This window comes from Suricata suricatta, chromosome 1 (assembly GCF_006229205.1).
Source record: "Suricata suricatta isolate VVHF042 chromosome 1, meerkat_22Aug2017_6uvM2_HiC, whole genome shotgun sequence".
Classification (NCBI taxonomy): domain Eukaryota; kingdom Metazoa; phylum Chordata; class Mammalia; order Carnivora; family Herpestidae; genus Suricata; species Suricata suricatta.
Genome location: NC_043700.1, coordinates 72562675 through 72578877, shown reverse-complemented (window position 1 = coordinate 72578877; position 16203 = coordinate 72562675). Strand labels below are relative to the sequence as shown.

Sequence of the window (16203 nt, the reverse complement as noted above, 5' to 3'; positions counted from 1 at the left end):
GGAAAGTCCATGTTAACATAAGTTGCAGCTGAGAGCGTGGTGAGCAGAAAGGTTTATAGAAACAGCAGTTAGGGTTGGCTTGTTTGTCATGCATGTCATTATTTGAATGTTTTGGTGACTGAGGTAGAATACCTTAACAGAAATATTTTTAAAATCCATAAATTTTATTAGTTCCCTTCCCTACTACACTCCCATGAAGAACTAAAGAAACAATTTGATTTATATTCTAAATAGGCAAAGTATTGGGGATTGTATTAAGCCATTCCAATTGCTATTATGTGTCAAGTACAAAAAAAAAAAGAAAGAAAAGAATGAGGATAAGCAATAGCGGGGCAAGGTAGTTTCCAAACATCATCAAAAGTTCTGTTGAGTTAGCATGAAGATTTTGACAACTAAATAAAGAGATAATTGAAACATATATTTAAAAACAACAGTTATACAGCATATATGTATTATTACACTAGAGAAATAACTTATGACATACAAACTTAATTATAAGGGTGTTTCAAAGCAATGCATAATTAAATGCACCTGTAAAAACAATATGTTTATGTAGTGTACAAAGTCATAAACACTGCCCTATTATAGTGGAAATGCTATTGTTTTCTCCTATCACTAAGGATAAAGAGAAATACCTAGGTGCCTCTCCTCTCTCTTTGTTAAAACAACAACTACAAAACCACAAAAAAAACTAAAGCTCAAGACTTCTGATTTCTCCTTTCCAAAGCAGCAAGTAATTGAAAATGTTAAACAAAAATCACTGTCTGTTCTAATAACTAGCAACAAAATAAATCTTGAAGACTACTGAGGATTTAGAACATTCCTACAACTCATATGTCATAATCCAAGACATATATAACAGAACTCTGATTTACTGGCTTTATTTATATGTTGTGGTGCTGCGCTATCACACAGTAATTGCACTGTACATTCTCAGCAACCCTCTTCTACCATGTCTATTTTCTAATAGCTGATTAGTATCATTCACAATTGAAACACTTTGATGAAGTGCTTCTGGCTGCTTTCCTACTGCCATATTTCAAAACACCAGGTATATGTAAATGTGTAGGCACATATATTTAACACATATTTATTCAGAACTGCTAATAAAAAATTAAATACATTTGCATTTTTATTATCAGTCCTTTTAAAAAAGTTATTAAGAGTACTTAGAAAAACATATTGCACTAAGAATTCCTATTTGCACTCTTTGCATAAAGGTGTAAATAAAGGCAACTAATAAGCTACCCAGACACCCTTCTGAGCAAGTGGCTAAAAGCCAATCAATATTATGAGTTAATCCTCCCTGGATGCTCATTCAATTAAAGGTGTCAGTAATGCCTCATCTGATGTGGCCTCAATTAAATCCAACTATCTGATGGTGTGGAAACACAAGGGGATACAGCCACAGCAGCAAAACCAGACAAATCGGCAGTCTTCGTGTGCCCGCTAATTACGACACCTGGTGTATATTACGGCTCCTGCACTTAACACAGCACGAGGTGGCTTTAATTTCTGCTGTATTTGTGTGTGTGTGTGTGTGTGTGTGTGTGTGTGTGTGTGTGTGTAGTGGGGTGCACTGACAGTTGATGGGGGGGACTCATCTGAATGGCAGTAAAAACACTAAACATTTGGGCCTCTGATTTTTAAAACCTCTATATCAATTAGTATTTTTTGTCATACAAAGAACCTTTTATACAGTTTTTAAGGAACTTTGTGAAATTGGGTAAAAATGAGAAACAATGAGCAACAACAAACACATTACCCTACAAGCTAGTTTTAAAGAAGTCTGGGAAAAGGAAATGAACATTGTTGTGGAGTACTAAGCCTTATTTTTCAGTTATGTAGCTTTTTAAAAAATAATATTTATTAAAGTTAATTTATAAACTCTGAGAAAGTCAGGGTATATATAACATACATTGTGAAGTCTCAATGAAAGGAAGTTGACACTTATTTTTGGGCTTAACAGTTCATACTGTAAATACAATTCAACTGAAATTGAATAATTCCACTGTTTATGCCCTAAAGAAAAAACATAGGAAAATCTCTAATGTGTAGGGAGAGGGTCTTGTTTATATAGTGACTCTAGTGGGCCAGCTCTTAGCCACATGGCAAGGAGAAGCTACTTTCCACAGAAAGCCACAGACACCATATCGAGAGCTGTGCACTGCATTCTTACAAGCTGTCCCTCCTGTCTGTTCTCCAAACTCCATCTTGACTAGTGCTCCGAGTGCAGGCAAGGAGGAAGAAACTCTTGGGAGTTCCATCATATCGTTGGCTGGTAAGTATGGAATAAGGAGGACTAGGAATAAGAGAAGGCACATTCCAGCACACTGGGCTAGTCTGCAGTGACTGCAACAGCTGTAGATGAGGACAGTCGGTAAAACAGGGATCAGAGAAACAAACCCTCATCTAATCCTGGGTGCCTCCGGGAGGCACGTTTGAGGTAGAAGTAGGAAACTGCTAACCAAATTTCATTCAGATTTCGCAGATTAAGTATACACTTGTTGACAACTCTGGTTTCTTTCCACCACACCTTTCTTTCCCACCTACAATTTGCACAAGTCTGGAAAGGAGTTCAGGGATTCAATTCAGAGGATACAGATAATGGGTAAGACTGTACCCGATCTTATATGAGCATGTGCCTTCCTACTCTAGAAAGCTGTTCTGTCCCAATATGAAGGAATCCTTTTGCCACATGAGAGAGGCTTGGAAATAAGAGCTCCCTCCTTGTCTCCGTGACCAAGTCTATACAGCGAGCGACCCAGGTAGAAAGTCACTGGAGCAGTGAAGGTGTTTCCATTAGCCAGCATCATGATAGCCTGAGTCCTACTGACAAGCTATTACTAAAACTAATTTTAAGCCACAAACATAAATCATTCTTACTATTTTATGGCATTATCTTCTACTGTTCTTGCTAAATGTTTGCGTTTTGTATATTCTTCTGTTCACTGGTTACCCTTTATGTTCATTTAATCTGATTTCACCTATTTAAAAACACTTAGGGGAAAACGTGATATAAATAATTTTTTATTTTTTTTAAAGTTTCTTTATTTATTTTGAAACAGAGAGCAAGTGGAGTAGGGGCAGAGAGAGGGGAGAGAGAGAATCCCAAGCAGGCTCTATACCACAGGCACAGAGCCCAATGCAGGGCTCAAACTCATGAACTGCAAGATCACGACCTGAGCCGAAACCAAAAGTTGGATGCCTAAGTGACTGAGCCACCCAGGTGCCCCAAGATGCAAGTAAGTTTTAAAATGCTTGTAGTTTATTGTGATGGCCAGTTCACATAGCTGGAGAAATGTTTGGAAGGAGAAAGAAGATAAAAAAGAGGGAGAAAAGGAAAAAGAAACAAGGAAGAAAAAGGAAAAAATAATAAAAGACAACAAAACGAAACAAAAATCAGAGAGCCAGAGGTGAAAGGGCCACATCTCTATCTCTTGCTCTCTTTGCTGCTACGGTCTCCTTCCGAGTATTGGTCAAAATTCTACCATCTCCAGCTCCTGATTCTGGGCTGGACCAATAAAGCGTGGTGTAAATGATGTGTGAGAGTAAGCTTCAAGAAGTCTTGCAGAAGTGTTCTCTTGGAACAATGTTCCTACTGTGGAAGTTGCCTGGGCTAACTTCCTTGATGATAAAAGACCACATGGAAAGAGAGGTCTGGCCACCTCAGCCCACCCTGCAGCCGCATGAGGGAGCCAACCTGCAGAATCATGAGGAACATAAATCACTGCAGTAAGCTTTGGGTGGTATGGTATATCAAATCATCTTTTCTTCTCTCTGAGATCTGTTATCCTTAGTAACAATATCCTACGTACTAGGCTTAGTTTTAAAATTCCCAAACTGAAAAACATACTGGGATGTAAAAAACACATTAGCAAAACTAATCTAGAAACTTATAGGATCAAGTCAGAAAACTCATCGATCCTGTGTCTGGAGCCATTATCCTTCAATGAGGACAAGTGACAATTTTAAGGCTTTTAATTCTGCAATGCAAAATGTGAGCTGATGAGACAGGAGAGCACTGGAGCAATGTTTATGTTCCCAAAGACTGCGGGACAGCATGTACTGATATTTGCTGGTTGTTAGTAGACTGACATCACATAAAAAGAACAGGCTCAGACGCGGTAGGGAATCTCAAGTACAACAAAACACTGTTATGAATGTCAAGCATAGTCTCAGAGGCAAGAAATGAAAAGAGGGTGAGCAGCACTTACCACTTGCATAGCAGAACCTCTGGGAGGATGGGGCTCTATCAGTAGTTGAGAAGGTGTCTGTCCAAAACTTCGGATTTGAGCTTCAACAGCCTGAAAAACGCATGGGCGAGTTTGAGGGTTAAGAGGTACTAGTTATATGCAGTAGAACCACAACTGTCACCTGAAAATGTCATTCCATACTTCTGGCTTGTTTCATGTTGAAAATCAACTTTGTGTTTTCACATTGGGTCTAAGCACCTGGCAAGGGCACTGAGGGTGAGGTCATCCTTTAGTACTGTGTAAGCTGTTCCTATAAAACCCTGCAAAACCTTCTCATCTTGCTCAGTGATATGAAACAGAAACCAGCTATTACAATCAGAAATTGTCCTTTTTGGCTTCATCTCTGTTTTCTTGCATTTTTTTCTCCCGCTTGCATCATACCTGATGACTAAAGCTAATCTTTTACAGGTATAGAGAAAACCTATTGCTGCTTTGATTCTAGGCCCCATTTCATTGTGGGAAGTAGAAAGAAGGAAAAAAGAAATATAGCACCTGTGAAAATGGCTTGATGCTATTACTTTTGCCATTGGAAGAGCATTATTATTGACAGTCTCTTTGAACTTAGGTGACTAAACAACAAAGCAAAAGCCATATGTTGTATCCAAGCATGAGACAGTTAAAACCGGGACTAACTAAACGTAAGAAACATGTGCATGCCCTTTCTGAAAGATGCGTACATCCACCCTTTGCAAGGCACTCCCTTACCATGGATCCTTCTAAATACCTAGCACAGATGCTCACTTTCCAATCACCAATAACTCCTTCATCACAGGAAACTACCAAATGCCTGATGCTATCACTATCTCTAATTATTTTATTTGTTTACTTGTTTATGCCTTCCTCTTCCACTAAAATACAAGATCTGTGAGAGCAAGGACCTGATCTATCTTCTTTACTGGTAGATCCCTAAATTGGGTGAATGAATAAATGATACAGTATGTGTGAGGAGAGAAAAGGAAGGAAAGATATACAAAGACTATTTCAACACCACGATAGTCAGTATTCTGAGCTTTCAGGTTAAATGAATGAGGAAAACCTCTCAAATTCATAAGAGAATATATGTTCATCATGTTATTTTTAATCCCTAAGGAAACAGATCCTTAATTTTTATATGCTCTGAAGGACTACAGGCAATTAATATTTCATAAACAAGGAAATACAATCACTATCCAGAATTAATTTCCTTTTCTTATTTGAGGATACTACTAGTAGTCCTTTACAATGAACCTAGTGGAAAACAATGACAGCAATTCATTCACTTATGCATTCAATAACCAGCTTTGTACATAGCAGCATTAGGTCTCAATGTTTCTGTCCTTGAATGTACTCCTAATATAGGAAACAGGGAAAATATACTCAGAAGGTTAAATAGCAGTTTCAATGAGTTCAAGGAGTGCTCTATCACTTACTTAGGCAGAAAAGATTGGAAAATACTGCTGTGATAGCTGAGTGGTATGGGGGAAGATGGGGTTTGAAGTTAAACAGACCCCGTTCAAACCCTGAATGTATACCACTTATAAGCTCTGTGATCTAGGTAGTTCATAACCTAAGTTTCAGTTTTCCCTCCTGTAAAATGTAGAAAATAATTGTATCTACCTCATCATGCTATATTAAGAATTAAATGATATTTATGTAAAAACCATAGCAAAGTGCTTAGTATAGACTAAACCCTCAATATGCAGTCAACAAATATTCATTAAGGGCTGATAATAACAACAAATTAATTTAGCACTTACTATTTACCAGGAACTTTTCTAAGTGCTTTATTATCTTGTATCAGCTAATCTTTAAATTATATGATGTGAATCCTTTCTTATATCCATCTATATCTTTAAAGATGAAGAAAATAATGCACAAAGAACTTAAATATTTTGCCCAAGGTCATATAAATGGCAGGCTCAAAATTTGTACGTAAGCAGCATGATTCTAGAGTTAATACTCTGGGCCATTAAGCTATCCTTCCTTCTTATCTGTTAGGCATTATACCAAGGCCTGGGTACAGAAAGACTGAGCACCAAAAAGCAGGAGCCTATAATCTAGTGAATGAATTAGTAAGTTATCTCTATCACTATCACATCGTCACCCTCATCATCACCAAGTATGTATAGACACAATTAGCAGAGGAGGAGCACAGCTGGGCAAGTTTGGTGTCATATGGTGGGGGATAAGACTGGCCCTAGACTTCAGAAACTAGAAAAGAAGCCAACAGTGAGCAAAGAATTGAGATGAGGATCATTTCAGAACTTCTAAAATGTTTTTTAATGGGGTGAAATCAATTTATGATCAACATCAGGACAATCTTGAAGAAGAAAAAGTATCACACAATGGGAGAACTTGAAGCCCAGATACAGTGGCAGAGAAAGAGGTGGGGGCACTGCTATTTTATCATACATGGATTTACAGACAAATACGAATGTAAATCTTAAATTTCTTTTAAGAAGAACTGGCAAAGCCAGTGTCACTGCCCTTGACTGCTGCTTTTGGTGGTCCCCGCCCAATGGTCCTCAGGTCTTTCCAATACATAAATGGAGGGGAGGAGGGTATAGATAACTTCCCTACTTGGCCTGTGGCATCAGATGGCTCATGGTGTTAATCTGGACTTTGTCATTTATTCACCGTGTGATTTACCTTAATCTCTGTTCCTCATCTACAAAGTAAAGATACTAATAATGCCTAATTCACAGAATCATTTGTAAGATTAAATAATACAAAGTATTTAGACTAGTACTTAGCACATACAAAGCACTAAATAAAATGCTGCATTATTAGGTTTGGGACTCAGCACGATGCCCATCTAACACAGCTAAAATAGGGAAGGAAAGGAAGAAATGTTTCAGGAATGAATAATGATAATGATGAACACATAATTTTAGGAAACTGGAGTTGGGCTCAAGATTTCAAAATATACTACATGGTTAAGCACCCAGAGACAGAAATATCTCTTTGGAGGTTCACAGACTAGTCTAAGACAAAAGGGATAATATTCCTCAGTCTATATGGAAGTCATGGTATTTGAAAGAAAGAGATAAATATGTGAACCAGGGACTAAGGAAAAATCAAAGGTCTTAGAGAAGGGGACTTTGACCAATGAAGAAAAGAGAAAAGACAAATTCTTTTCTTTTCTTTTGAACTTGCATATTTTCGAGAGTAGTAAAGCAGTGAATGGAAATACAAGTTTGTTAGGAGAACTAGTTGCTGTGAAAAAATATATTTTATATGACATGTGGAATCTGAAGAGGTAGTGATAGTCATCCATCCATGTTGAGATACCCAATGAGCAAAAGAAAGCCCAAGACTGGCTCTGAAATGAAAGATGAGCATTGGTTTAGTTGTAATTAATAATGAGAAATGTTAAGTCAGTAGTTTTAGTTCTTTCTCTCTCCCTGTATATTTGTATTTTTGAGTAGCATAAATGGATTCCTTTTTCAAATGCAATATGTCAAAAACATAGATGTAAGGCTATGTACTTTAAAGGTGGATGAAGCGTCATTAATAAGCTTCCTTTGCAGCTTCTGAGACAATTCTAAGAAATCTTAGTGCTCTGGCACACAGTATGAAACTCACTGGTTAAACTCCAGGAAGAAAATGCATGAAAGAAAATACACGCAAAAGGACCTGGAGCTTTACCCTTGGGAAACAGTCATATTTAGGGTATCATACAAAAAACTAATGAGAAAATAGAGGAGGAAGAGTTAGGAATGGGTGAGCAGGATCGGGTGATATGGAAGCTATAAGGTGAGAGTTCCAAACACAGAATGGTCAATAACATTAACTACTACAGAGAAACTAAGAATCATGACATTATTGCATGAATCTTAATTATAGATATAAATTTAATATAACTGGTCTTGACAATACATATCTTGCTTTGTACTTTACACTGTTTTGAAATAAAAAGGATATGATGGTAAGATTATTTTCAAAAATACCAATGTTCTTGTTAAACATTTTTTTAAAGTCTTAAAATTTTAGTAGAATTTGTGCATTAGTGACTTCTTTAAGGAAAAGTTTTTTTCAAGTCATGTATATAGTGATCTGATTATTCTCTCTCAATGACAGAATAAAAACTGTATGATCCCACACAAGTTAAATAATTATTTTCTTTCCAAGTCCTCTCAACATCTAAAAAGACTGCAGAATTCTTATATACAAATACTTTAACTCTGGACTAACCTTTGAGTTCTTCATGATAAAAATATGATAAAAGGGCTTTTCAAGTGTGAAAATTTTGGAATAAGATTGTAAGGTAATGATTATAATCTCCAAGTCCTTTTATTTCATTTTAGGTGGTTCCATGACTCTCATGAACTCATGACTCTGAGATGAAGAGTGGCACACTTAACCGACTGAGCCGGCCAGCTGCCCCTATAATCTCAAATTGTAGTTGCATTTTATATCAACTGACAGTTCTGGATTCTTTTCATTGTTTCTACAACTCACCTACCATTTTCAATCACCCTGATCTCTGTAGCAGTCTACACTGTTGATCACACCCTAGTTTCTTCACATTGTCTCTTCCGTAGCTTCCACGGCTTTACCCAGCCTGGTTCTTTAACCTTCTTTATTCTTCGTCTTCTGCCGACTTCTATTCTTTCTCATCGATAAACAAACTCATCCCTGCAAGTTCTCTGCCAGCATTCTGATTTTATCAATCTACACTTTCTGCCCTAGAAATTTTTTCTGCTGTCACGACTACAAATCTTTCTTCTATGAGAAAGATTTTCAAATCCAAAACCAGAGGATTATTGATTTCTATGAAGCATCCATTTACATTGCTGCCTAATGGCCATCTATGTATACTGTGTGTATGGTATGTCTCAGCACACCTAAAATTAATGTATCTAAAATCTGGAAAAACTAATTTTATTCTAGCATTCTTTAGTCTAGGCTTAGACTTCTATTTTAATTTTTCTTTTATGCTCAGATTCTTACTGGTATTTTAAAAATTTACCTCCTCCTTTCATATATAATCAGTTACCAGACCCAATCACTCGCTTTATAAAGCCTCTCATATCCATCACTCCTTGATGAATCCAAGCCCCTTATAATTTCAGGTATTGAGGATTGCAATAGTTTCTTTAGTTTCTTCCTTCAACGTATCCTGCGGAATTAAGTTTCCCAAAACTCTCCTTTATGCAGTATTTTCTTGATCAAATGTCTTTGATTAGTCCCTAATAATTAAAAGATAAAGGCTTAATGGCAGGCAATAAAGATCTTCCCACATCTCTTAACTTTTATTACCTCATCCAATTTCCCTCATACAGTGTTTTCAGTCACACTGCTTTTCTCACACAAATAGAACCAGCTCTTTCTCCCTGACATTTTCTCTTAGGTGCCTGCCCACTTCTAGAATGGTCACCCTCATCTTCAAATTTCTGAGTCCCACCCCTCTCTAGAAATCCCTGCTTGAGTTCTATTTGGTATACTTCTTCTCAAATCTTATAGCCTATTCATTTTGCTGATTACACACTTGATTCAAGCTTTCTTGTCATGTTTTGTAACTCCTCATAGATTACTAGTCTATCTCTTCAACTAGACCATAAAGGATGAGAATGTCATATATTTTAGTGATGTGCAACTGGTAGAACACCATGCACACAGTATTCACACAACAAAATAGTGTACCAAGTGCCTATTATATACATAGCCAACTCATCCAGACCCTTATGCCTCACCCAGGTTTATACTGAGGACAAACCCAGCCTTGAGACGTGAGCACAGTTCTGGACAAGGCTAAACGTGGGCAAGGGGGGAATGGGGTGGATAAGGGAAGTCTGCTAATTGCTATTAGTAACAGACCAAAGAGTCTCTGAGGGAATGTCTGAAAGATGCCAATGAAGGCAATAATTCTCATTTCTCCACCCTAACACAGCTGAGGGACGTGACACTTCAGCGCCTCACTATACAGTGATTCTTAAGGGCCATTTGAGAAATTCTGGAGGAATATGTGTGATTTGAAAAAGCCCCTCATTGGATGCCTAAGTGGCCCAGTCGGTTAAGCGTCTGACTTTAGTTCAGGTCATGATCTTGTGGTTGGTGAGTTCGAGCCCTGCTTTGGGCTCTGTGCTGACCGCTTGGAGCCTGGAGCCTGCTTCAGATTCTGTGTGTCTTTCTCTTTGCCCCTCCCTTGCTCGCACTCTCTCTCTCTCAAAGATAAACATTAAAAAAATGTTTGAAAAAACCACGCAGAGTAATTTTATCACTTTTTCTTCACTTTTCCCTTCAGCTTTTTGTATAAAGCAACAGAAAATACAGAGGCACAACTGAGGTAGGCTCATAGGAAACATACAGGTAGAAGATCCAGGAAAGTTGATTGGCAATAGGGTAGCTTAATAATTCTACCAAATGCCTAAACTGTTTTGAATGAACTTTCCTTCATTTAGATAGTTTTGGCTCCAAGTATTAAAAATTTGTTTATTATGTTAAATTTCTATTATGGAATAGGATAATGAATCCCCATGTACTCATTAGTCAATTTCAGTAATTATTAATACATGTGGCCTTAGGCTATCTTACAGAGGGTTCAGCTTAGGCAATGTGCTAGAAAAATTCACTGAAAAACAAGAGTGTTCCTGCTTTGAAGCAGTTTTTTCACCTCTACTGTAAAACTACACAGAGGAAAAAATATCCTATGATGACCAAAAAATTGTAAACATTAGCCAGTGGGCTTCATTTTTCTTGGTAGGAGCTAAACACTCTTGGGCTGGCAAGAGATGTTCAGTCCTCAAGTTGCAAATTTGATTATGTAACTTCTCTAGGTAAAATCCTTCCATCCAAATTCCTTTCCATGGGGTTGCACCACTCAGCGATTAAGTATGTAAACACTGAAATCAGACTGCTCAACTCAAAATTTTACTTTTATCACATATTAGCTGAATGACTTTGGGTAAGTTACTTAACCTTCTGTGACTATGTTTCCTCCTCTAAAAATGGTGATAATAGGTTGGATATTTTATTGGGTTTTAATGAATATTAAATGAGCTAATATAAAGCACTTAGAACAATTCTTGATACAAAGCAAACGAGCAATAAATGTTTGATATATAATATATATGCATATATTATATATATACACACTTGTATATATGACATATATATATAAGAATTAACACAGTGCTGGTTGAAGTTAAGTAAGCATTTCATAAGTGTCACCACTGAGTCATAATGAAGATTAATAATAGAGCCCTTGCCTATACTTCCAGCCTCATCCTCTGCCACTGGTCATCTCATACCGTATAACGTGAGATGCGATGTGTCATATGGCCTTTGTATAGATTGTTTTCTTTCCTTTTTTTTCTATTTATTTTCTCTGTGTGGTTGCCTCCTTCTCATTCTCAGCTCAAGCATCTCTGTCTTACAGGAAATCTTGTTTTTGCTCTCATCCAGACTGTTGCTGTCCCTCCCTCCTGCACTTTGAGCAATGCACACTGATCCCTACTACTTACTTATCTAATATTTTAATTACTTGTTAATAATGTCTGCCTTATTGACTAGGCTGTAAGTCTCCTTGAGACCAGAGACTGTCAAATATTTTTGTGCTTCGAGGGCTTGGCACACAGTAGGTGCTCAATAAATATTTACTGAAAGAATGAATGGCCATTCAAGTCAACATAATTCAGCAGGGATGCAGTCAAGATATACTCCTACCACTACTACAAAGCAGTCCTGCATTGAATAAAACATTCTATTAAACTACTAAAAAGCTTACTTTATTACGTAACATTCTTACTCATCAATTCCCAATTATTCCTGCAAATAGCCTGTTACTACTTTCTATAATAAAACCTGAGTTCAGCAGGCAGCATTCCAGATGTTGAAATACATAGTAATAAAAAAGACTATGCAAATACTCTGAGACATTCCAGTAAAACCACATATTTATATTTTATAAACAGCATCTCAAATATTACCTAGAGAATTTGTTAATGGATTTCCAAATGGAAATATTATGAAAATATTTTCAACAAGCTGTGTATTCCATTGTTTTCTCTGCCAACTATCGCATACTCGCAGGATTTTATAGCTGTATCTAGAGAGGAGAGAATACGTATATAGAGAGAACACAGATACACACACTAGAGAGAATGAAAGGAAGAAATAAATAAATAGAAGAAAAGTAAATAAAAGTGGACTTGGCTTAGTGACAAGGTGGTATTTGGCTTCAATTTAACAATGACTATGATAGTCTCTCAGAATTGGTCTTTTTAATCTGAGAAAACAAGCTAAATCAGTGTAACAGTTACCAATAATAAAGTTGTAAAATATTATTTTAAGATGGGTTTAGAAGAGAAATAAATTAAACATTTCGATGTGATTGAGGTAAACACATGTACGCTGCTTCTTTTAAGCACACAACTCTGAAATTGCATTTTATCTCCTACATATTTAGAAACTGAAAAAATAACTTATTAAGTAAATACATTCTATTTATTAATATATCAAAATTTTCTGTCACTACCAAAATTAAATTCTACAAAGTGGTCTTAAGATTCTAGAGTAATTCTTTACTGAGAAAGGTTTAAAAATCCAAATAAGACTTTATATATTATACTTCATAATAAACTTTTCAGTATTTAAAAAAGAGTCACATTAAGAACATGCACTGATTTCTACTGTTATATATAATTATCATCACTTGTGCCAGTTTTGCTCTTGCCCTTCACACATTTGAACTTAAGTTGAGGACAACTTGCCAGATATTGGGGCAGGTGCCCACTCAGTGTTTACTGACTGTCTAGCTGACCAGCCTCAGTGCTCTTTGGGGGCCACAGTTAAAAACTCAGCTTTGCGGGGTGGGGCACAGGGGCATGGGTGACTCAGTTGGTTAAGTGTCTGACTCTTGGTTTTGGTTCAGGTCATGATCTCACAGTTTGTGGGATTGAGCCCTGGGTGGGGATCTGGGCTGACAGCATCCTCTCCTCCTCTGCCCCTATCCACTCATGCTGTCTCTCTCAAAAAAATAAAACTTAAAAAAAAATCTCTTTGGTATCAGCAAATTAAAAAAGTATACTAATCAAATTACTATTTAATCAGAATATGTTTCACTTTGTACTTAATTCTTAAATTAGGACAAAAATCCTGATAACATGAACTACTAAGGCCAAAAGAGGACCCATAGCAAGTAAATGTACTTGATAAGAGATACATGAAGATTGCAAAAGAGAAAATTATCTATATAATAAATATGATTTTGCTTGGATAATATTGCTAGCTGCTTTTAAAAAAAAAGCAAATCATCATTTATAAACATGGAGAAACCAGACTCTTTCCTAACCTAAGAGAAATATAAAGTTAGTTTTTAGTAATCAAAACAAAATTTTTAAATGCACAAAGTTTTTAAAAGAGCACATAATGAACCCAATTCAAATTACTTAAAAGGACCCAGGTGCCCCAACCAAAACACTTGTAAATCAAAGTGAATTTCAAGACCCATTTCAATCTTCCAAGATTGAAATGTAAACATTCAAAGTGCCCTAGAAAAAAAAAAGATAGAATTCAAACTTTGTAAAGCGTAAATGTAAAAGATAAACAGCCTCTCAGAAAAAAAAAAAATGTCATGGATATACTGGTAGATCTTAAACTCAACCAGATATATGTTCAAAATAGAAACCAAACAGTATACTGAAGAAAGAAGTTAAACTGAACAGAAGTAACTCTCTGTAAACTTGGACTTGAAACATAATCCTTTTTTAAGTTTTGAGAAATTGGATATACAGAAAAATAAAAATTAGTTAAGAGTCAAGTTTTTATGTTTTCAACTAAAGACTAAGATTTTGACTCGGCTTCTATAAATTTTTATGAGGAAAGAAGCAGATGAATGCAAAACAGTAGAAACAAGTATTACAGTCTCCAACAGTAAAACTTTGGGAACAAAACTACTTAAACTATGATAGTGGAATACTATGCAGCCATTAAAATGAGTAAGTTGAATTAAGTGTATCTGACATGGAAACCAGTCTATAATACACTGATTGGAAAACAAATCCTAATTACTAAAGAATATAGTGTATGACCTCATTTAAGTAAAAAATAAAAATAAACAAAAATATATAAACACCCACACACATTTCAGGTGTTATGTGAGTATACATATACTCAGTAAAACCTTGGTTGGTATGCATAATTTGTTCTGGAAACATGCTTGTAATCCAAAGCACTTGTAATGTTTTATTTTGTTTTTTAACTTATTTTTGATACAGAGAGAGACAGAGCATGAGAGGGGGTGGGGCAGAGAGAGAAGGAGGCACAGAACCGGAAGCAGGCTCCAGGCTCTGAGCTGTCAGCACAGAGCTTAACACAGGGCTCGAACCTAGAACGTGAGATCTGACCTGAGCCAAAGTCGAAGGTTTAACCGACTTTGGGCACCCAGGTGCCCCAACCAAAACACTTGTAAACCAAAGTGAATTTCAAGACCCACTGGCTCAGTTGTGATCATGTGACATTCAGTGTCATGTACTACTCGTATTGCAAGACATCATTCACTTATCAAGTTAAAATTTATTAGAAATGCTTGCTTGTCTTATGGAATATTCTCAGAACAAGTTACCTGCAATCCAATGTTCTGCTGTACTTGAATATACATGTATAAAATCTGGGAGTGATATACCAAACTATTATCAGCTGTTCTCTCTGGTGGGGAGTAGATAGAAAGATTGGCAGAATAAAAATTAATACTTTATTCACTTTTATACTGCTTAACATCTTAAATAAAACATGTATTACCTTAAAAATAAAAAACATGGGGCACCTGGGTGGCTCAGTTGGTTAAGTCCTCGACTTTGGCTCAGGTCATGATCTCATAGTTCATGAGTTCAAGCTCTGTGTTGGGCTCTGTGCTGACAGCTCAGAGCCTGGAGCCTGCTTCACATTCTATGTCTCCCTCTCTCTCTGCCCCTCTCCTGCTCATGCTCTCTCTGTCTCTCACACTAAAAAAATTAATCAACATTAAAATTTTTTTTAAATAAAGAAAAACAGGGGTGTCTGGGTGGCTCAGTCAGTTAAGTGTCTGACTCTTGATTTTGGTCATGATCTTGGGGTTTGTGAGTTTGAGCCCTGCAGTAGGCTCTGCACTGACAGTGTAGCACCTGCTTCAGATCCTCCCTTTCTGCCCCTCTCCTGCTTCTGCTCTCTTTCTCTCTCGAAATAAATAAAATTTTAAAAAAAGTCTAAAAAATAAAGAAAAACACAAAAATTTTCATTTTGAAAAAATCTTAAATAAAAATATGAAAATCTAAATAAAAATCTGCCAATATTTGATACAGCTTTATGAAGTTTAATTTCTCCATCAACGTAGTAGCCAGAAGAATTTTTTAATCATTTAGGAACAATTCCAGCTGATATGCTGGTCAAAAACTGTGAAATCCAGAGACCTTGCTATGAAGTTAATTTTGTTATTTGAGCTTATTTCCTAACTTATGTCTACCTGATTTCAAGGAACTGTTTATTTTAGCAATATCCTGTCATCATTTAATATTAATTAAATATTTATAAAAGTGTATAAATTTTATAAGTAAAATTTTACATTTTTCACAATGCATTGGTTATCTGGGGGCATATACATGTCATGCTGATGGGAAGGAGTTCATCAAGAGCAAAGATAAAGGGTAGCTTGCTAAGTAAAACTTACTAAAAAAAAGAATGCAGTAATTAATCAGCACAGAGGGAACATTAGAGAAGGGGAGGAATATTTTTACTTATAAATCTATTCAGTAATATTATGGAAGTTAGTAAGGTGAAACATAAGACAATTTTAAGTTGTAAAAATATGCATAGATATCCCATTGGTGCATATACGTGACCCCATACATTCCAGACACACATTAAACTGCTGAGGCCTGCCCCGGCCTCACTGCGATCTCCACTTCGTATAGCTGTCCGTCCACCGCAGCGTAATCCCAGCTGCCAATCTGAAAGAAACCAGCTAGTCAGAGCAGACACAACCAACAGA

At 36.4% G+C, this 16203-nt stretch overlaps 1 protein-coding gene across 6 annotated transcripts in view; it reads right to left on the bottom strand.

Annotated features, from left to right (window-relative positions):
• The window catches only part of LRBA (LPS responsive beige-like anchor protein), a 688703-nt gene that overhangs the window by 43096 nt on the left and 629404 nt on the right, over positions 1-16203 (bottom strand). For all 6 annotated transcript variants that reach the window (XM_029940220.1, XM_029940227.1, XM_029940238.1 and 3 more), the window contains one exon: positions 4218-4307. In XM_029940220.1, the coding sequence (XP_029796080.1) occupies positions 4218-4307 (90 nt within the window). The remainder of the gene's footprint in view (positions 1-4217; positions 4308-16203) is intronic.